At 37.0% G+C, this 22,458-nt stretch overlaps 1 protein-coding gene across 1 annotated transcript in view; it reads left to right on the plus strand.

Annotated features, from left to right (window-relative positions):
* LOC124802831 (dynein axonemal heavy chain 2) overlaps positions 1-22,458 on the plus strand; it is a 1,031,222-nt gene that overhangs the window by 826,030 nt on the left and 182,734 nt on the right. The window contains 1 exon segment of the mRNA XM_047263843.1: positions 15,556-15,771. Coding sequence (XP_047119799.1) covers positions 15,556-15,771 — 216 coding nt within the window.

Here is a 22,458-nt window from a genome sequence, read left to right on the forward strand (position 1 = left end):
TTCCATCAGTATCAAAATACATGGTAGAAAAATCAAGAAATGTGAGGTCTGTAATAGAAGTCTTTCGAAGACCAGATCCCTATTATGGTCATCCTGTAGAAGCAGATCAAGTTCAAATGGTTCAATCATTTTATCTGGAAGATAAATAGGACTGTTCTTGCCAGAGTGCCAATAAAAAAGACACTATAAATGTAACAGTTGAAGGTCAAAAAGTTGGAAAGTGAAGAGGTACATGACTCACAATATTAAAGAAACTTTTGCAATTTATAAGAGCATCTGTACAACTTCACATTTTGGAAGATCAAAATTTTATGCACTATGACCACACCCACCTAGAGTGTCTGTTTATGGGTGTACTGTGTGAATTTTGAACTTTGTATGGTAATTTTGAAGAGCTTACTGGAGCACATGACGTATGACACCTTGGTTGGACGTGTGAAGTCATTAGTAGTCTGTGACATACCACGAGAGACTTGTTTGTTTCAAGAATGTGATGACTGCCTTGGAAAGGGAGGACTGTCTTTACAGATGCTTGGTCTTAAAGACGTAGCAGATAACTCCAGAAATTACATTATGCGACATGGGAGGAAAATAAATTAATTAAGAAAACTGTTGCCTTTGACAGTTTCATTGATGAACTTGGTAAATGGTCAGTGAAAGCAGTAACACATCAGCATCTGAAGAAATTGCAACAACACATTGCAGAAGTGAAAGGGTGTGTACAGGCTGAAGAACTATGTTTAGTGCTTCACTGGTCTGTAACTCTCCCACAAGAAGTACAAGGCTCTTATTAGAGTAATGACCAGGTTTCAGTTTTTACAGGAGTGACGTATTTTCAAAACAAGTCCACAAGTTTTGCAGTTATAAGTGATGACATAGGACATGACAGCACATGCTTTGCTAGCAATGCACAAAATTCTTCAACTGCCAACTGGGGCAGAGAAGATCATCATTATATCTGATGGTTCTTCTAGTCATTTTAAAAATTGTTAGTAGCTGTTTGAATTAAATACATCGATTGTGCCAACTGACTGACCATACAGTGCTACTGGTCACAGGAAGGGACCTTGTGATGGTGAAGGAGGCCTGCTGAAGCACCATGCTACAAAACATAATCTTTCCAGACCAAATACAGCTGCAATTCAGAATGCTGAGGATTTTATGAGAGTCATGAAATCTTACACACCCACAGCCATCATTCTTTTGTCCAAAGAGGAAATCAAAGAATTCCATGAGCAGAAAAAGAAGAATGGTCCAAACAAACTACTCCTGTGAAAGGAATTCAGAAGACACATTTTTGGACTCAGACTGATGGGCGAACTCATATTGCACACACTTTAAAGAGCAAAAAAGAAGAATTTTCGTTCATTCAGCCTACACCTCAGAAACAGCAGGATAATATTCAGATTGACAACCATAGAAGGGGGATGTTTTTGGCACGTATGTATGACTGTGACTGGTGGATTGCGGAGATTATAGACACCAGTTACGCGTTAAACAAAATTGTAGTGAACTTTATGCTACCACATGGACCAGCTGCCGGATATAGGTTTCCAGCTGAAGGATAGCAACAACGCCATCAGTGCTCACTTCCTGTTCACGATGTTTTGAAGATTGTAAGTGCTCAAGTTCCAATTGGTTCAACAGGGAGGCATCACTCGATATCAAAGGAAGATAATGAAGCAGTGGAACACATTTTTAATCAGTACAAAACAGAGTACACCGAAGTTGAATAAATTGAAACCTTTAAGTCTTTGGACCTTTCACAAACATTTTGGAACCATTTAAAATGCTTGGAAAATGAATCTCTTACTCATCTTTCAACCTAAAATTGTGTTAAATAAGACTAGATTTTGATTTTCATGAGCTGTTATGTGTTAATTTTGGTAATAAAACAGGTTTTATGTGTGGAAAAATTTCAATTGTTTATAAAACCTGTTCAACCCAAAAGTGGAAGCTCTCCTTTTCTGGGAATGCAGAAAAAAATCAACAGAAAAAGATCAAAATTTTATGGATTGGCATTTTTGAAAAGTAAAATTTGTCTCGTAAATTATAAATAAAGTTTAGAACGCTGTAGTAAAAGAACTTCGACAGATAAGTCCAAATGGAGACTTTTCTTGTAATCATAAAGCAAATATCTTTCAGATAAAAAAACCCAACTAAATATCTAGAACTGTTCCAGAGATACAGCATTTTAATTTTTTTTTTCCAAAATTCGCATGTTCAAAGTGGTATGTGCAGTGTCATCTTTGGAGGGCTGTATCTCGGAGCAGATTTTTTTTTGGAGAAAACAAAAACAAAAAACATATGTGTTCCTTACTTAGTCCTTCATTTTAAAATATGCTAAATTCAATGATCCGAGACTGTGAAGGTAAGATTTTTTCCTAGGGTGCCTGAATTGATGTGGAGCATGCATTGCGGGTAAAGCTATTTTTCAGAGCAACAGTAATAGCAGTGTTGCATTGCAGATGTATCAATGGCAGAAATAGCTGTGAAGAGAGCCCATATCAATAAGTGGGTACAGAATATGATCGAGAAATTTGAAGAAATAGGTGAAGTAGTGGTGCAGCAGGGAGAGTGAGGAGGTCCGTTTTCTTGGCAGATGTTGATGAAGTCGCTGTAGCTATAGCTGACCATGTTGCACATGCATCAAGTGCTTAAGCTGTGTCATGTGAACTGTCTCTCCCTTCCTCAACATTTAAAAATATTTTAGAGTACATTTTACACTAGTATCCCTACAAGATTCAGAATTTACACGAAATGGAGCCCCAAGATAGGCTGCAATACCATGTCCTTGCATTTTGTTTTTTTGGCTTGTATGGAGATGAATGGCATGGACCAGACAATATTCTTTGGATGGACAAGACAGATTTTACTCTGCATGGGGCTGTGAATCTGCAGCACTGTTGCATATGGAGTTCTACTCTACCACATGCTGTGCTGGAATATTCTCTACACTCATCTTATGTGGCTGTGTGGTGTGATTTCACAAGCTTCATTCTCAGTCCAATTTTCTTCAAGGAGAAGACACCTTGAGGACTTGTGAAATGTATAGTGACATCTGTGTGTTATAAGGACCTTGATGTGCAGTATCTGTTTGCATCTTTACAGGAATACAACTGTGACCACACCACAATTTTCATGCAAGATGGGGCAGCACCTATGTCGCTTGCCAGGTGAAAGATTTGCTTTTAGAAAACTTTGGTAATGACTACATCATCTCTAGGCAATTTCAAGATGTGTGGCATTCCATATTCCCCAACCTAAACTCATATGACTTGTTATGGGGATATGTGCAAGGTCGTAGGTCGTGTCTGTCAGGCATATGTCCAGCCATTTCCTGATCTGAAGGGTAGCATCACACTGATTACATCAGATATGCTGGGAGCAGCTGTGACCATGCCATATTATGGCTGCAACATGTCGCTGAGCCTGGACCACATTGAACACATGCTGTAACTCGTGACCATATCCTAATAAATATGCCAGAACCACCATTATCATTTTGTTTGATCATTCGTCCCATTGTCCTGCACCCTCATCACATTCACACTGCTTACAGCACCATATTGCCACCTGGTGGCAGAATGTGGAACTATTATTTTTTCAGCACACCTATTCATGGACGTACTTACTATATTTTAGGGTCCTGTAATGTTTACAGCCCGCACTGCAGCATTCATAACATCAGCAGTTTAGTTGTAACCAATGGGTATTAAAATGCCAACGATGTTTCAGGGTTGTGCAATGTATACAGCCCTCACTGCAGCATTCAGAACATCAGCAGTTTAATTGTAATCAGTGGGTATTAAAATGTTACCCTTACATGGTGAGAGGAGAGAAGCGTTTTAATTAACACCATCCCTTTTTCTTACAACAAGCAAAGGGCCGTTGTTTTGACTAGTACTGCTTTCAATAATCCTCACTTTTGCATCTTCTGCAACTCTCTCTCCACAACCTGTCTTTTAAAAATAGGACCTGAATATTGTTTTAAAAGAAGGCTGGTGCTCTTTAAGCCTTAACTTGCATGCATAGCTCTTAACTCTACTTGGTTGTTCACTAAATATATTTTCCCTGTCAGTTGTATCATTACTTGACAAATCATCATCATCTGTATAGCCTTTTTTTGCCTAAATCTCAAAACCATATATTGTATTAGCAGATGTGTCACCAGCTCTCAATCTTAACCTAGTATAACCAGAAAAATATGTATTATCATTAGAAAAAGTTACTCCGAACTTTACCTGGTCCAATGTTACATTGTTCCTCAATATCCAATCCAGTCCTAGCAATATCTCCTCATTCAAATCACTGGCCACCAAGCATCCTTGCTCAAAACTGCACTGTCAACATGAATCATGATTAAAGTTAGTTTGTTTACAACTTTGCTATACTTATTTGTAGTACCTTAAATCCTAACTCCCATTATAGTAAATTCAATATACTCAGAACTCTCCTTAACTCTATCTCAGAACTTTTCAGATATAACAGAAATTGCACTTCCTGTGTCAATCAAACTATAACTATACCAGTCTCCAACTGTGATCTTGATGTATGGACTACCACATAAATTCTGCTGTTTGTTAATATTAGTTTCTCTAATTCCAGGTGAGCAAGCTTACATAACTATTTCTCACAAAATTTCATATTGAGAGATTACCTGGTCTGTACCTGCTCTAACAATTTTCAGACGACAGGAGACAGTGTGGTACTGGGGTGCAAAACTCACACGTCTCTCGCAGTTGAATCGTGTATTGTGGCAGCTGATCTTCTTCTTGGGTCAGATGGCTGTGTCGATCTTCACAAACTCTTCTTCTCCGAAGACTATAGCTAATTAAAAGAATTTCAAAGTAGACTTCTTTTCTAGTCTTGAAATGATTCTGTACTCTCAGGATACTTTTGTTCAACTCTGTTATATTTTCATCTCCACAATAAAACAACTTCAAGTTTCACACAAGCGTTCAACTCTCGTGAGTCAACCCTGTCTTGGACCATTAGATACTAACAGATACAATTACAATATGTGTGGTTTAATAACCACTACAAAACCAGTTCTTGATTCTCACAAGTCCAACACCAGTAAATCCAATGTAAATTTCTTTAGTTCAATGCGTAATTCATTTGTTCACAACAATACAGTCATTACACCATCAAAGAATAGAGCATTCTTGCTCCTTGTACTGAACATACAGCTCTATGGCGTGTGCTGCGAACACTTGTCTGCGCCGATCGACCATCACTGTTGCAATATTTTCTAGATACATGTCCATCCTGCACACACAAAAACCGGTAGCGAGGTAGACACATCTCCACATCTCACCCTCTTACTTAAAATATCGGGTGTTCAAGACGGTGGAAAGCCGAGTGTCTCTAGAACTTACACTGAAATTCTCGAGGCACTACACTACTACTGTTCAAAAATGCTGTTTTGATGCCCACCTGTTTACTTTCAGACCAGAATTTATTCAAGAACATCTGTTCAGATTCATTAAACGTTATGTTCGGCTTTACATTCTGAGTAGCTTCATCATCAAGGACACATTTAGCTAGTTTAATTTTCACAGAATCAGGCAAGTTCAGAGGAAAACTATCTTTACGTTGCTGTACTGGGTGTATTTTAAAATCTTCAGGGAAGTATTTAAGTGATAAATTGTTACAAAATGGTACAAAATTCTGTCAATTTGTGTATATGACATTTGTTTCAATATCACTTAATCAGATGTTAACCTGTTCAGACAAAGTCTCAATTTTATTATTAACACTGGTAGTATGGCTACGAATTTGATCATTATTTAGTTTTAGTTTCTGTTGAATGAATTCACTTTAGTGCTCTATATATTCATGCTTAATTTTTATTCAGAGTTCCTTCTACCTAAGTGAGTGTGAATAATAACTTCAATCTTCCCCACACACAACATTATGTGATCAACCTTTACTGCTTGAATTTCAAGGTCAGTCGAGTGATGTAACTGACTAAGTTTTGAAAGAGGTTTGCTACTTGTTCATGTGTAGCCTGAATTTTCCTTTCCATTGTCTTAACAGTGTCATTTAGATTAACAATACTCTTTCCTAGGTCACTGTTTTGGCTTGTAAGTTCATTCTTTAAATCATTATTCTGACTTGTAAGCTTGTGATCCAAGAGTTGAGACAATCTTTCTAATAAACCTGAGGTCTGTTTGTTTGGAGAAAATCCTAAGAAATGTGATGCCTCAGAGGGCTGATGCAGGTTTGGTGTTGATGACTGAGTATATGAACCCTCTCCAGTTATATCAAGATTTTTCATGCGTTCCACATTTGAAGAAAATGCTCGGCACAAAACATGGAAATAAATCTGCCTAACCAGATCATCTTTACATGAAAATTCACAACTATCCCCCTGCCTGTCAACAGTCACATGACAAAAAATAGTTGGAAAAATGATAGTCTGAGGAAAAGTAATTTAAAATTTAAAAACTGTACTCATCTCAAATGTGGTGGTACGATGAGTTGCCACACCACACTTTCTGTCTCATTCCAACTATTGTCCAATAATTAATTGTCACACATCACTATTAGACTCTGAAATGAAGTGCAAGAATTAGTACACAGACTTACACATATCCCAGCTCAGCGACACCATATTAAAATGCCACCCTTACTTGTGTGAAAGGAGGGAAGCATTTTAATTACCACTGACACTGAGTGAGAAAAAATACAGTTTCTCTAGTTCTGTCTGTAGTTGGACAGTGGTAATAGTGAATTCTCAATCATATCATTGGAGTAACTTAAGAGTTTGGGCTTCCACCTTTCACAAGTACAGAGATGAGTGAAAACTAGAAAATTTCAATCACAGTTAATGAAAGTTCACATAGTAACTTATCTGCTCCGTATGATGAGATACACAACTTTGACATCCTGGGGTGCTGTTGCTTCAGTTAAGTCCCAGAATTCAGCATTGTTGTTGTACTAATTTTTAAATAAAACACAAGTGTATATCACTTTTCTCGTCTTATTTTGTGACTGATTAGCAAGTACATTTGTGGAATATACATTGGCAATGTGACAGCCTCCAAAAAGCAACAATGCAGACTCATTCCATGGCACATGCGCCATTTCCTTTTAAATAAAACTAAACAGTGGAATATATTGTTAAATGTAATTTACAAAATAACAATTAAAAGTCATTAGATGATTTTAGTTACTTACATCAAAAATGGGCCACATGTTCAGATATTCAGTTTGGGTAAGTTTACTTCATGTCATATACAATTTCAATGAATTTTACAGTACAACAATTTGAATTACATTTTAGTTAATTACAAGCAAATCACTTTGAATAAAATAGTGTTAACAGTATTTTGAATTTCTCTCAAGTGGAGCTATCATTTTAAATAATCATAATGAATAAACATCATACCTTTTCAGAAATAGGAGAGAAGTAAATTTTCAAGACTAGGTGGTGCAACATGAGTGCACAGTTCATATCATGAAGTTTCAAAGTTGGTTTATTAATAAATGGCTTATTCCCCTTAGTTGCTAATATAAATTGGGTAGTATACTAATGTGAAATTTAAACTGAGATAGTAAACTCATATGCACTTATTTTTTAAAGGGCAATTTGCTACTGGGACTGGGTATAGATGTAACAGTGTAAAGCCCAGAAAGCTAAAAATTCGAGCTAAATTAACCTCTTCAGAGAATGTTGACATGAGGAAGGAATTTCAGATAGGAATGGGAAGGTAGTCCCATTTCAGCATATACTAGCCTCTTCCCATTGGCTTCGCTCACAAAAGGGCTTGACACATATATTTGATACATCTCCTCCTCCCCCTCTCTGTGTTCACCTCTTTCTCCCCCTCTCTTTGTCCATCTCCTCCTGCTGCCCTCACTGTTCGTCTACTCCTCCTGCCTCTCTTACTGTCCACTTGCTCCTCCCTCCCCCCCTCTCCCTTTGCCCCCATTTCTCCATCCATCTACTTCTCTTCCTCTGTCTCTGTCCATCTGTTCCTGCTCCATCTATCATTCCATCTCCTCTTGCTCTCCTCTCCCAGTGGGCATTCTAGCAAGATCCTCTCCTGGGAATGCAGAATCTGTAGCAGAAATAAGTTGATAGAGGAGCAGGAGTGTATGATATGTGCCCTCCAGGTGCAGTTACAACATGCAGATGACGAACTAGGTAGGTTGAGGAGGGTGAATGGTGGTGAGGAATGGGAACTGGCAGTTGGCAAGAAGGCAGCTAGGAAGAGGAGATTTTCAGACAGTTATACTTTGCATATATGCAATAGATTTGACCAATTGTCACAATTGAGTGGAGAAGAGCCTCTTGTAGCTGTAGGTATAGGTAATATGCAGCAATCCTCGGCAGTTTGGAGGCCTAGGTCAGTTGCAAAGTCTTACAGAAAGAAGAAGGTTCTGCTGCTAGGTAGTTCGCATGGTAGAGGTGTGGGCCAGCAGTTGCAGGAAGTGTTGGGGAGTGAGTATTAGGTCACAAACATTGTGAAGCCTAATGCAGGGTTGGCTCAGGTGACTGACAGCGTAGGGGAGTTATGTAGGAATTTACAAAGGAGGATTAGGTAATGATAGTGAGTGGAGCAGGGAATAGTCTTCATAGGGATGGGGAATATGATGTAGATGCTGGCCTGGTAAAGATAGCTACTCAAACTGGTTGCATTAATGTGGATTTCATGCAATTGTTTCAGTGTCATGATCAGTCTCATCTTAATGCGGCTGTTAGGTGCGTTAACATGGGGCTGGAGAAGAAACTGATGGCAGAGGGTATGGGTCACATTGCAGTGGTCCAGTTGGCTCTATCAGTAGATCAGGTTTCACTAGAGATGGCCTGCACTCGATAAATATGGGAAGAGGTGGCTGGCAAAGCTTATAGGTGACAGTGTAGTGTGTGTTGGTGGGATCACTCATGGAAAAATTCCTGTAGTAGTTGGTGTTAGAGCTGCACCTTTTTTAGATTGAAGTCAACTGATAGGTATACCTGCTTAAAGGAAGTCCCTCTGAACTAAGGGCTCACCTTCAGAGGATGTAATGTTTACAAGTAGAGAAGGAAGTAGAATATTTCATCTAAATATAAGAGGCATTAGAGATAAAGTTAGTGAACTGGTTATAGAAGTTGACTATAATATTATTGGTATATCGGAGCACCACTTAAATAATTTGATAATTCAGAGGCTTCCTTTACCAGGATACAGATTAGCAGGCTGCTTTTCAAGGAGTTCCTTGTGGGATGGGGGAGTGGTCATGTACATAAAAAACAGTATTCCATTTGAGTCCATAGATGTATCAAGGCACGGAACTGAGCAGATATTTGAATGCTGTGCAGGGGCAGTTGAATTTAGTGAAACTAAATTTCTAATTGTTGCTGTTTATAGGTGCCCTAACTCTGACTCAAGCTAGAGAGAGTTCTTGATTTACCTTATAGGAAGTACCAGAAATTAGTTATATGTGGTGACTTCAATATTAATTTTTTATATGATTGTGCAAGAAAAAGGATGTTGGTAGATCTCCTAAATTCATATGATCTAATGCAGACTGTTTTTTCCAACTAGGGTGCAGGGGAACAATAGCCCAACCACAGTCAGTATTTTTATTCATTCTTCATTACTAGATGGGCATTCTGTTAGTAAAAGGGTGAATGGCCTTTCAGACTATGATGCACAAATTTTAGTGCTAAAAGGCTTTTGTACTCAGACAAACTATATAGGAAAGTTAATCCAACAGCAATAAAGAGTTTTTTGAACCCTGTCAAGGAACAACAATGGCAGGATGTTTATAGTGCCAATAACATAGATGACAAATATAATGCTTTCCTTAACACATTTCTCATGCACTTTGAGAGTTGCTTTCCATTAGAACTTTCTAATCTGGGTACTAGCAGTAAAAGGCAGCCTGGGTGGCTGACTAATGGGATAAGGATATCATGTAGAAGAAAGTGGGAATTATATCAAGATGTTAGATGTAGTTACAAACAAGCTAAGTAGCCCATTACAAACAGTACTGTAAGGTGCTTAAAATGTTATTAGGAAGGCAAAGAGTATGTGGTATGCAAATAGAATAGCTAATTCACAGGATAAAATTAAAACCATGTAGTCTGTTGTGAAGGATGTGTGTGGTCAGCAGCACAAGGTCAACGATATAAAGTCAATTCATAGTAAAAATACTTCTGTTACTGATCAATCAGATATATGTACAGTATTTAACAATCATTTTCTAAGCATTGCTGGTGAATTAAATAAAAATTTAGTTTCTACAGGGAATCATATAAATCTCTTGGCAAATGCCTTTCCAAGATTGATGTCTGAAATACTCCTTTGGGATACAGACAAGGGGGAGATTGAGCCGATAATTAAATAACTGAAGACTAAGGACTCTCTTGGATATGATGGAATGCCTAGCAGAATATTAAAGTATGTGCTGCTCATGTTAGCCCTGTAGTTAGCCATATTTGTAATTTTCACTTTAGGAGTGGTCAGTTTCCTGAACGATTAAAGTACTCAGTAGTAAAGCCACTTTATAAAAATGGATGAAAGGATACTGTATACAATGTCTGACCTATTTCTATGCCATCAGTATTTGCTACAGTTATTGAAAAGGCTGTGTATGTGAGGATAAGTGGTCATTTTATATCACACAATTTGCTATCAAATGTACAGTTTGGCTTTAGAAACCGTTTAACAACTGGAAGTGCTATATTCTCTTTTCTCTGTGAGTTACTGAATGGGGTTAAACAAAAGGTTTTGAACACTAGGGAGATTTTTTTTCTTTATTTAACTAAGGCATTTGATTGTGTTGATAACAAAATATTGCTCTACAGGTTGGACCATTACGAAATACGAGGAGTAGCTCACAATTGGTTCACCTCTTAGTTTAACAATAGACAGCAAAAGGTGGTTATTCACAGTGTTGAGAATGGCTGTGATGTAGTGTCTGAGTGGGGTACAGTCAAATGGGGATGGGGGGGGGGGGGGGGGGGCAGGGATCACTTTTGAGGCCACTCCAGTACCTTATTTATGTAAATGATATGCCCTCTAGTATTACGGGTAACTCTGAAATATTTCTGTTTGATGATGACACTAGCTTGGTAGTAAAGGATGTTGTGTGCAACATTGGGTCTGTTTCAAATAGCACAGTTCATGACATAAGCTCATGGCTTGTAGACAATAAACTAATGCTAAATCACAGCAAGACCTAGTTTTTACAGTTTCAAACACACAATTCTACAAAACCTGACGTTTTAATTTCACAGAATGGGCATATTATTAGTGAAACCGAAGAGTTTAAATTTCTAGGTGTTCAGATAGATAGTAAACTGTCATGGAAAGCCCATGTTCAGGATCTTGTTCAAAGACTTAATGCTGCCATTTTTACTATGTGAATGGTATATGAAGTAAGTGATTGTTCGACACGAAAATTAGTCTACTTTTCTTATTTTCATTCGCTTTTGTTGTATGGTATTATATTTTGGGGTAACTCTTCCCATTCTAAAAGGATATTTTTGGCTCAGAAATGGGCGGTTCAGGCAATAAGTGGTGTAAGTTCATGAACGTCTCATCGACCCCTGTTCACAAGTCTGGGTATTTTGACATTGGCCTCTCAATATATATATTCCTTATTGACATTCCTTGTTAACAGTATTAGCTTATTCCCGACAATAAGCAGCTTTCACACCCTGCATTTGGATCGGACTTACTTAACTCGTGCAGATATGTGTGCAGTATACTGCTGCACCCATTTTCAGTAAGCTACCACACGAATTCAAGAATCTTAGCAGAAATCCACGCACTTTCAAATCGGAACTGAAGAGTTTCCTCATTGGTCACTCCTTCTGTTCTGTCAAGGAGTTCCTTGAAAAATTAAGCTGATTCTTGTTGTATTGTTGATTGCACTTATGTAAACTAATTGCTTGCTTCTTTTTTTTGGGGGTGGGGGGTTCATAAACATTTTATTTTTATCCATTATTACCTTTATGTCATAATTTCATGTACTAACATGTTCCATGAATTGGGAGACTTGCTCCTCAATTTGGTCCTACGGAACTTGATGTTTAAATAAAATAAAATGAAATAACAGCTGTAGTGTAGGGCAACCTGCTTGCTGGGTGCTTGTTGTGCAGACTAGCCTACATGCCAGGGCTGAGAAAACATGTTTTTGCTCATCTCTCCATTGGTGTGAGAATTAGGAGGCTCTTACTCCCACAGTGCTGATGCTTGTTTTTAAGCTGTATGTGTACCAAATTTTGTTGAAATCGATGCAGTTGTTTAGGAGGAGATTGTGGACATACTTAAATATTTGCTGCTTTATACATAAATATAGATGTAAGTAAATTTTTATGGTGATTCAGTGTGTCTCCTTTCTTTGAAGGTAAATCTACAGTTCTCTCCTGGATACCTTTTCAGCTATTTTGTTTAATTCATGCCACTTTGATTTGTTCCTTATTATGCTGTGTACTGTTCCACACCAAGCTGTTTCATATTTGATTATGTTGCTGATACTAATACAGATCCAAGCAGTATTGTACAGTATTCCAGTTTGTCTACAGTCATAGCTACCTTCAACATTCTGTTCTGTTTCAACACTTGGGGTAAGGCCCCATGCCCTGTAAGGAAATGTACCATGCTGCTTAAGGATAGAATGTGTTTCATATAAAGTCTGTCCCTCATATTGGGAATGAACTAATAATATTATCCCCACATCCCAATCTTCTTACCATTCTCACATTATGTACAGAGTGATTTGTTCCTTGGAGTTTGCTTTTTGCCCTAATATCTCTGTCACTTTACCTGTGTCACCTCTTCATCACAAGTGCCACACTCCTTTATTCTGATTTCCGGGTCTAGGAGGCATATTCCTAATAATATGATAATAGCTTCTGTAGAAGTGGTCCTGCATACACCAGTAAATCACAATAGCATGCTCCCCTAGGCTCTGTGTAAAATAGTTAGGTTCAACTAGCCTTGCCCTATATGTCTTCACACTTGCAGCATAACTTACTATGGAAGCAAGTATAGCTTCCTGAAAGCAAGTATAGCTTCCTGATACAGTCTGATGATGAAATGAAATGATCATTTGGCATCACTGTCTGGGAGACCACATTTGGGGTTGTTCAGCCATGTAGTGTAGTGTAGTGTTTTTTATTTACTTTCTTGTCTGAAAGAACAGACACTGTTGACGATCTGCAGCTGCATGAAATATTTCAACATTTATTCACTGAATGTGAATTCCTTGACAACAGGTGTATTAGGTACAGATTTACTACCAAGAGTGACATGAAAATTCGTACCTTGGTGGGACTCAATTCCAGATTTCCCGCTTACCGTGAGTGGTCAACTTAACCAGTTCAGCTATCTGTGCATGCTGCTCAGACTGACCCAAACTCATACATGTCATACTGTCTACACCCTTATATCATAGTCCACTAAATTCATCTCTCACAACATTACTTGGCTTGCTGCAATGTGGAGAATAAGACAACGATGGATCATTGTGTGCCTGCCTAGGCTTCTAATACTTACATGCATGTCTGAAAGAACACACACTGTTGACGATCCACAGCTGTAAGAAATATTTTACAGTTTATTGTTGACTGTGAATTCCTTGATTTCAGCTGTGCTAGGTATACATTTACTACTCAATAGCCACATATGAAAATTTGTGGTGGACCAAGACTTGAACATGGATTTCCCCCTTATACCAAGTGTTCACCTTGACCAAGTGGGCTATCCACACACACTCCCAGGACTGACCCAAACTCATGTCTGTATCTGTATATTGTAGTTCACTAACTTTATCACCTGATGCTTGCAAGATTATTTGCATTTCTGCAAAAGGGAGAGTGAGACAAGAAGGAATAGAGACTAATATAGTTATCATCAATAGTAGGGAATGTAGTGAGCATATCCCCCGTATGTTTCAATGGTGACAAGCAGTGAAGGATATCAAAGAGAAATTTGGAAAATGAGTTAAATTTCTCAGAGAAGAAATTAAAATCTGAAGTTTTGCTGATGACATTCACAGTACTTGGCAGATGAGTTGAATAGAATAAAATTTAAAGGGTCTTGAAATAAAGTTGGAAGATGAACAAAAGTAAAACTTTGTTAATGGAGTTAGTTAGTTGGTTAGTTAGCTAGTTAGTTTCATGTTCATGTTCGTATAGTTGAATTAAATCAGGTGTTGATAATGTAATCAGATTAAAGAATGAGACACTAAAAATATTAGACTAGTTGCTATTGTGTTACAAAAATAACTGATATGGCTTAAATTAAGAGGATTTAAAATGAAGACTGACAGTTACAAAAAAAGCTTTTCAGAAAGAGAGAAAATTGTTAACATCAAATATAAATTTAAGTGCTGGGAGCACATTTATGAAAGTATTTATCTGGAATTTGGCCTTAAATGGAAGTTAAATGAGAAATTGAAACACTACAGGAAGAAGAAAATAGAAAGTTTCGAAATGTGGTGGTACAGAATGATACTGAAGATTAGGTATGCAAATCAGTTAACTAATGAACAACAACAGAATTGAATTGGGGAGAAAATAAATTAACAGCACAACTTGACTTAAAGCAGAGCTAGATTTACAGGGCATATCTTGAGTCATCAAGGAATAGTTAATTTGATAATGGAGAGAAGTGTAAGACCCAAAAATTGTAGAAGGAGACCAAGGCTTGAGTACATAAACAGGTTCAAGTGGATGTAAGTTGCAGTAGTTATGCGGAGATAAAGACTTGCACAGGACAGACCAGCTTGGAGAGGTGCATTAAACAATCTTCAGGTTGAAGATAACAATGTCACAAACAGAGAAGCAGAATACTCACAAACTTTCATGGCTTCATGTGATTTAGTGTTTATTCGTGTGCTCAGGATTCATCACAAGCCATTATGCCCTCACTATAAAAATATATGTTTAATATTGTCACAGTGACAAATTGTGGATATAGAGTAGTGAGTCAGAGATAATCTGTTGATCAGTAAGATGGAATTTTCTGAGTGTCTACTAAATGGATTGATATTAAACCGCATGAAGTTTATAAAATTTTATGACAAAAATGTTCTTTGCTGTATAAGAGTATTCACTGAAGTCTATTTAGAAGTATTGCACTAGAGGAGGAACGTTGGATCTCAAGGAATAATGCATATAAATTTTGACAAAACTGTAACATGTGAGTAGCTCAGCCATATCAATAGTTATAATAATTAATGAAATGTAGCTGCCGTATATTTACTTGTTGTCATGTGAGTCCATTAGTGCTATTTTTTGTGGCCAACTTTGCTATAAATCGTCATTTTAAAGACTTATATCCTGCTTGACTTTTTGGCTATGTTGGTTTTTCTACTTAAAATTTTTCTAGCTTATATCAGAGTATGAATTAGCTTATTAGTATGTTAAGAAATATTGAGGAATGTCAAATAAATGTTATATCTTTGTAATATGAGCTTCAATGTAAATTTCAGAGATAAAAATAATTTATTTATACTTTTTTCATTTCTCAAATTGATATCATTAGCTATATAGTTATAGTATTCATATTTAAAACAGTACCCTAACCTATTATATTATTTTTATAGGTTGTGAAAGATGAGATACCAGTGTCAAATGTCTTTAACATTACAACTTTCCTTGCTGATCCAACAATGATTCGAGAATGGAACATTCAAGGGCTTCCATCAGATGAATTTAGTACAGAGAATGGAATTATCGTCACCAGGGCAACAAGGTGGCCACTTCTAATTGATCCACAGTGCCAGGGCATGAAGTGGATCAAGAATATGGAAGGAAAAAATGTAACTATGTTTCATTTGTGTGATATGACACTTATGCCATCTCTAAAATAAGGCTAGTGTATTTTGTGGTCATTTTAACATCAAAATAGTTTAATCATTTCTCAAAATATTGTCTGTTGTTCTATTACAGAGTTATTTCATGTGTAAAACTCAAAACATTGATACATCTCTCATAACTATACTATCTGATTATTATTGTTATTATAATTATTAGTGTTGTTATTATTATGAATGGAATAAAATAATAATAAATATAACTAATGTTGAGCAAAGAGGCACACCCATGAGTCATAAGCTCCCAAAACATTTTATTCACTGATGCAATCTGTACATCTGTACACAGTTTCACAATATAAAATACTGTAGTAACGAATTCAAACAAATTCATTGTCAAACTTTAAAAGTTTGTATATGCATATGCTGCTGCAAAATTTGGTTTTCTAATGATGGAAATTGGCTTTTTTAAACTGGTAAAGCATATTGTTATTATTATTATTATTATTGCTTAGTGAACATGTCAGTCAATAAACATTTCTTAAAACTGTTGCAAATGATAATAGGAAGCAAAAAGGTGATATGGGAGAAATAAAGGTGGCAGAATGTTAACCTTCATTTTGGGTGATGAAAGAAAAGGGGGGAGCGCATGCATGTGGATAGAAATAGTGATAGCACCAAGAATTTAATGACTGCAACTGTGTTGTAATTAAAAAGGAGGTAATGTATATCACCAAGGAGGAAACAAGCTAAAAATAGATTCAACTGATAGTGTAATGTGTCTCAGGGCTTTTCTACTGGACAACAATTGTTAGCATTTCAGTAGTATGATATTCAAGCTTTCCCATAGTGACTTCATTGTGAAAGTCCAGAAACACCCGAGAAAACTAATTAAATACCGGTGCCTACTTCAAAATCTTTTAGCCATACCCATCAAATCTCAGACCCATACAATTATTATAAATGTGGGTATGATTTCCTTTTCATAAATTAAATGTTCAACAGACCATATTATTGCAGCTTACTGTGGTTCACCCTACAGAATATTTACTTTCATGAGCCAGCACACTCAGTCCATTGTCCACAGCTTATCATATTTTTAAAAAAAAAAAAAAAAAAAAAAAAAAAAAAAAAAAAAAAAAAAAAAAAAGAAGAAGAGGTGCTTATCCAACACCTCATCACAACTCCTATTTGTTACAAGACATCTTCCCACTAGTCACGGCAGATGCTTTTTTTAGAGCACCCATACCCCCCATGCGTATGCCTATGTTAAAATCAAACACTACTCCCATGTCCTGCTGACTTCAGATAGATCTACTACAGCTGTTTTAAAGCCTAATTTATCCTTCAACTGCTGATTTTAGAAAAAAATGTTTGCTATAATCCTGGTCATCTATTTGGTTCTCAACTGTACAAGTGTCCAGCCCATCCATTGTAAATTCAGAAGAATCCTAGGTTGATTCAGTTTCATAGCAATGGCCATGTTAAGGGCAACATCTCTTCTTTCTATCATCACATTAACACCTTCCTCCAAGTAAATTTTTTTGATCCTCCACTGCTGAATGTGCCACTTTCTTTGATATGGCCATTCTTCTCTTTAATGCCTTTGTGAGAAACCGTGTTTTTCCAATCCACCGATAGTATCTCCATTTCAAGTGCTTACACACCTTTTGTTTCATTAAAGCTATCCCCTACAGGTACCTGTGAACACAACATATGCATTTGAATAAATGCAAATCATACATTTTAACAGTACATACTGAATATACAAAGGGTATTGCTATGGGGTTTAATAAGTAAAATACAAACAAATCTCTCATAGAATAGCCTCCAATTGAAGGTCAACAACTGTTTACCTTGAGAGTTGCTCTATAAGAGGTGACCAAAAAGTTTCCATTCAAGGGCATTGCTTCATCATGTATGCAGTGTAGCACAACTCTGACATGGGTACAACGACATGTAGGCAAGGGATTAGTGTGGCATTCATGTCTTTTCGACGTCCATGCAGTAAATGTGGAAATGTGAACTATGCAACATTATTACCAGATGCGTCCAAAAAGGACCAGCCTGCTGTTCTTTTCTTGGCTGCTGAAGGACAAACACTGGTGGACACCTATTGGAGAATGAAGGCTGTTTATGGAATAGCATGTCTGTTGTCTGGTAACAAGGGGTGATGCTGCTTCATGATAATGCACATCCCCGTATTGAAAATGTCATTGTGCAGAACTTATGCCAACTCAAGTATGCACCCTCTAGTCCTGATCTCTCTCCATGCAATTATCATGCCTTCGATCCCTTAAAAAAGACACTGAAGTGTGGGCAGTTCCCATTGGATGAGGGTATGCACCAGACAGTTACAGACTTCTTCACACAGCAAGGCATAGTGTTTTACCAAATGGGTAGTGGTGTAGTGGTAATTCTTGAACCTTCCTGTTTCATTTGCTGGTGGTTCCATTGTTCTGTTTAGTTGGAACCAACAGAGGAGCATTCCAAAATGGAGTCAGATATGGACGCGCATTTAAAACAAAGATGTGTGATTGAATTCCTCACTGCTGAAGAAATTGTGCTGATTGATAAAGGTGTATGTAGATAGACGTGAGCAATGTGAGGCAACAGGTTTGGCATTTTCGAGGTGGTGAAAAGGGTGTGCGCTGTCATCCCTTGCAATGAAAAGCATCTTGATCAACTCATCCATGCTGATTGGCAGATAATGACCAGAGAATTGTGTGCAAAGCTGAATGTCAGCTGTAATGCCTTGGAGACAACGTTGTAACATCTTGGTTATCACAAAATCTGTGCGAGTGGGTCCCATGGGTGCATAAAGAAGAACAAAAAACTCATCGAGTGGAAATTTGCTGATACGTGCTGGATCAATACAAAGCTAAAGGTGACAATTTTCTGAATAGCTTCGTCACTGGAGATGAGACATGGTGTCACTACTGTGAGCTGGAATCCAAAAGAAAGTCCATGGAATGGGGACATGCGGACTCTCCATAAAAGAAGAAATTAAAGACACAGCTGTCTGCAGGCAAAGCGTTGTGCACAGGCTCCTGGGATAGCCAAGGTGCAGTTTTTTTTGATGTCCTGGAGCCTGGAGAACCTGTCAATTTAGTATGCTGCAGAATGACACTAGCTAAGCTGAAAGCCCAAATTTCCAGGGTAAGGCGAGAGAAGAAGACCAACTTTCACCTGGAACATGGAAATGTTAGGCCCCACACCAGTTTTAGATTAGATTAGATTAGATTTACTTTCATTCCAATTGATCCGTAGTGAGGAGGTCCTCCTGGATGTGGAACATGTCAGAAAAACAACAATACATGACAAATATTTACAACTAAAACAAATAAGCTAATGTACCATTCCACAGGTCCCAAGTGGAATGATCGTCATTTTTAATGAACACTAAGAGTCATTTTACAAATACTAATGCACTGAATTTAAAATAAAAACGTTTTTTATTTATTTATAAGGTAATAAACATGTAATACAACTACTGTAATACTTATTTACAATGAACACATTACTGCACTGAAATGGTGCAGAAGTCAGATTATACTTACACACACACACAAATTTTCAATGAACACATCACTGCACTGAAATTGTGCAGAAGTTATGTTGTACTTATATACAAATCAGTTGGTTTTACTAAGAAATTCATCAATGGAGTAGAAGGAGTTGGCCACCAATAAATCCTTTAGGCTTCTCTTAAACTGAATTTCATTGGTTGTTAAGCTTTTTATGGCTGCTGGCAAGTTATTGAAAATGTGTGTTCCTGAATAATGCACACCTTTTTGTACAAGACTAAGTGACTTTAAATTCTTGTGAAGATTATTCTTATTTCTAGTATTGATTCCATGAATTGAGCTGTTGGTTTGAAAAAGTGATATATTTTTAATGACAAATTTCATTAAGGAATAAATATACTGGGAAGCTGTAGTTAGTATCCCTAGTTCCCTAAACAGGCTTCTGCAGGATGTTCTTGAGTTCACACCACATATAATTCTTACTGCACGTTTTTGTGCCCGGAAAACTTTAGCTTGGCTTGATGAATTACCCCAAAAAATAATCCCATATGACATTATGGAATGAAAGTAAGCATAGTATGCCAGCTTTTTCATTTTTATATCCCCTACGTCTGACAAAATTCGCATTGCAAACAGAGATTTGTTAAGACGCTTCAGCAGTTCTGTGGTGTGCTCCTCCCAATTGAATTTATTATCAAGCTGTAATCCCAAGAATTTAACACTGTCCACTTCTTCTATCTTCTTGTCATCATATGTTAGACATATACTCTTGGGACACCCCTTACAAGTTCTGAACTGCATGTAGTGTGTTTTTTCAAAGTTTAGTGACAAAGAATTGGCTAGGAACCAGTGATTAATGTCCACAAATATTTTATTGGCTGATCTTTCTAAGACTACACTTGATTTGCTATTTATTGCAATGTTTGTATCATCGGCAAACAAAACAAACTTGGCATCTGGTAATGTTACTGATGAAAGGTCATTGATATACACAAGAAAAAGTAAGGGCCCCAAAATGGAACCTTGTGGGACCCCACATGTAATTAGTTCCCAGTTGGATGATGCCTGATAGACATGTATCAAGCTCTTTCCTAATAACACCCTTTGTTTCCTGCCAGAGATATAAGATTTGAACCATTTTGCAGCATTTCCTGTTACACTATAATATTCTAGTTTACTTAAAAGGATATTGTGATTTACACAGTCAAATGCCTTTGATAGATCACAAAATATACCAGTTGCCTGCAATTTTTTGTCTAATGAATTAAGCACATTTTCACTGTAAGTGAAGATAGCCTTCTCAATATCAGAACCTTTTAGAAATCCAAACTGTGACTTTGACAGTATGTTATTTGAGATAAGATGGTTATAAAGACGACGGTACATTACTTTTTCGAAAATTTTTGAGAATGCTGGTAACAGTGAAATTGGACGGAAATTTGATGCTATTTCTTTATCTCCCTTCTTAAACAGTGGCTTAACTTCAGCATATTTCAGCCATTCAGGAAATATTCCACTGATAAACGACTGGTTACACAGATAGCTTAATATGTTACTTAGCTCAGAATCACATTCTTTAATTAACTTTGTTGATATTTCATCATACCCACTAGATGTTTTTGATTTTAAAGATTTTATGATGGACATTATTTCTGTTGGGGTAGTGAGGGTCAAATTCATATTATGGAAATTACTTGAAATGTCTGGTCTAAGGTAATCCATAGCAGCATCTACCGAACCTGACAACCCCATCTTTTCAGTAACAGTTATAAAATGTTTGTTAAAAAGTTCTGCAACACTATACACATCTGTCACCAATGTATCATTTACTCTTAATGCTATTTGTTCTTCTTCATGTCTGGTCCTACCGGTCTCCTCCTCCACTATATCCCATATTGTCTTTATTTTGTTATCTGATATGACTATCTTTTCCTTGTAATATATTTGCTTTGACATCCATATTACAGTCTTTAATATTTTGCAGTATTTCTTATAATGTGCTATAGCATCAACATTGGAAATGTTTCGGATTGACAGATACAGTTTTCTTTTTGTTTTACAAGATACCCTTATTCCTCGAGTAATCCATGGCTTCTTTGTAGATTTTCCTCTAACCTTGGTAAGTTTTGGGGGAAAGCAGTGTTCAAATAAGGTAAGCACTTTATTAGCAAAAATGTTATATTTTTCATTCATGCCATGAGCACTGTAAACATCAGTCCAGTGAATGTCTCTGAGGAGTGTCCTAAAATAATCAATTTTTGGCTTACTGATTACCCTCTTGAGCTCAGATTTAACAGATTTTATATCCTGTTCAGTATTAACATTTAACAGAAGGAACTGCATGTCATGGTCTGAGAGGCCATTGGCTATTGGTTTTGTAATATAATTTTGTTCATTGGACTTTTCTATAAAGATATTATCAATGGCTGTTTGTGAGCAAGTGGCTATCCTAGTGGGGAACTTTACTGTGGGAATTAAGTTGAATGATAGTGTTACTAACTCAAATAAGTTCTTATTCGGAGAGTCTTTAAGGAAATCTACATTGAAATCACCAGCAACCACTATTTCTTTGTTTTTGGTTATTAAATGGGCCAGTACAGCTTCAAGGTGGTTTACAAACAGATTAAAGTTACCTGCAGGTGCTCGATATACACTTAATATTATGAAAGATTTTTTGTGAAAATCTAATTCTGTTGCACATGCTTCCATATGCTGTTCTAGGCAAAATTTATGAATGTCTATGTTCTTAAATTTATGACAGTTCCTGATGAATGTGGCAACTCCTCCTTTCTCCATTTCTGATCTACAAAAGTGAGATGCTAACCTAAACCCTGTAACACTTAAAAGTTCTATACCAGTGGTCACATGATGTTCAGACCACTCAACTCATCACAAAATTTGGGTGGACTGTCTTACATTTACCTTCCAGTCCTCATTTAGCACCTTTGACTTCCATCTCTTTGGGCCTCTGAAAGATGGACTACATGGTGAACATTTTCAAGACTCAGATGCTGTTGTGAAAGCTGTAAGGAAGTGGTGAGACTCAGCTGGTTCGAATTTTTACAAGTGTGGGAAAATGACAGTCTGTAGCTGAGATATTGCTGTGTTTAGGTGTGCTGTTGTAATTTATGTGCCTTCTTTAGGTTCCATTAATAAAAATTGGAGG

The sequence above is a fragment of the Schistocerca piceifrons genome, chromosome 6, assembly GCF_021461385.2.
Source record: "Schistocerca piceifrons isolate TAMUIC-IGC-003096 chromosome 6, iqSchPice1.1, whole genome shotgun sequence".
Lineage (NCBI taxonomy): Eukaryota > Metazoa > Arthropoda > Insecta > Orthoptera > Acrididae > Schistocerca > Schistocerca piceifrons.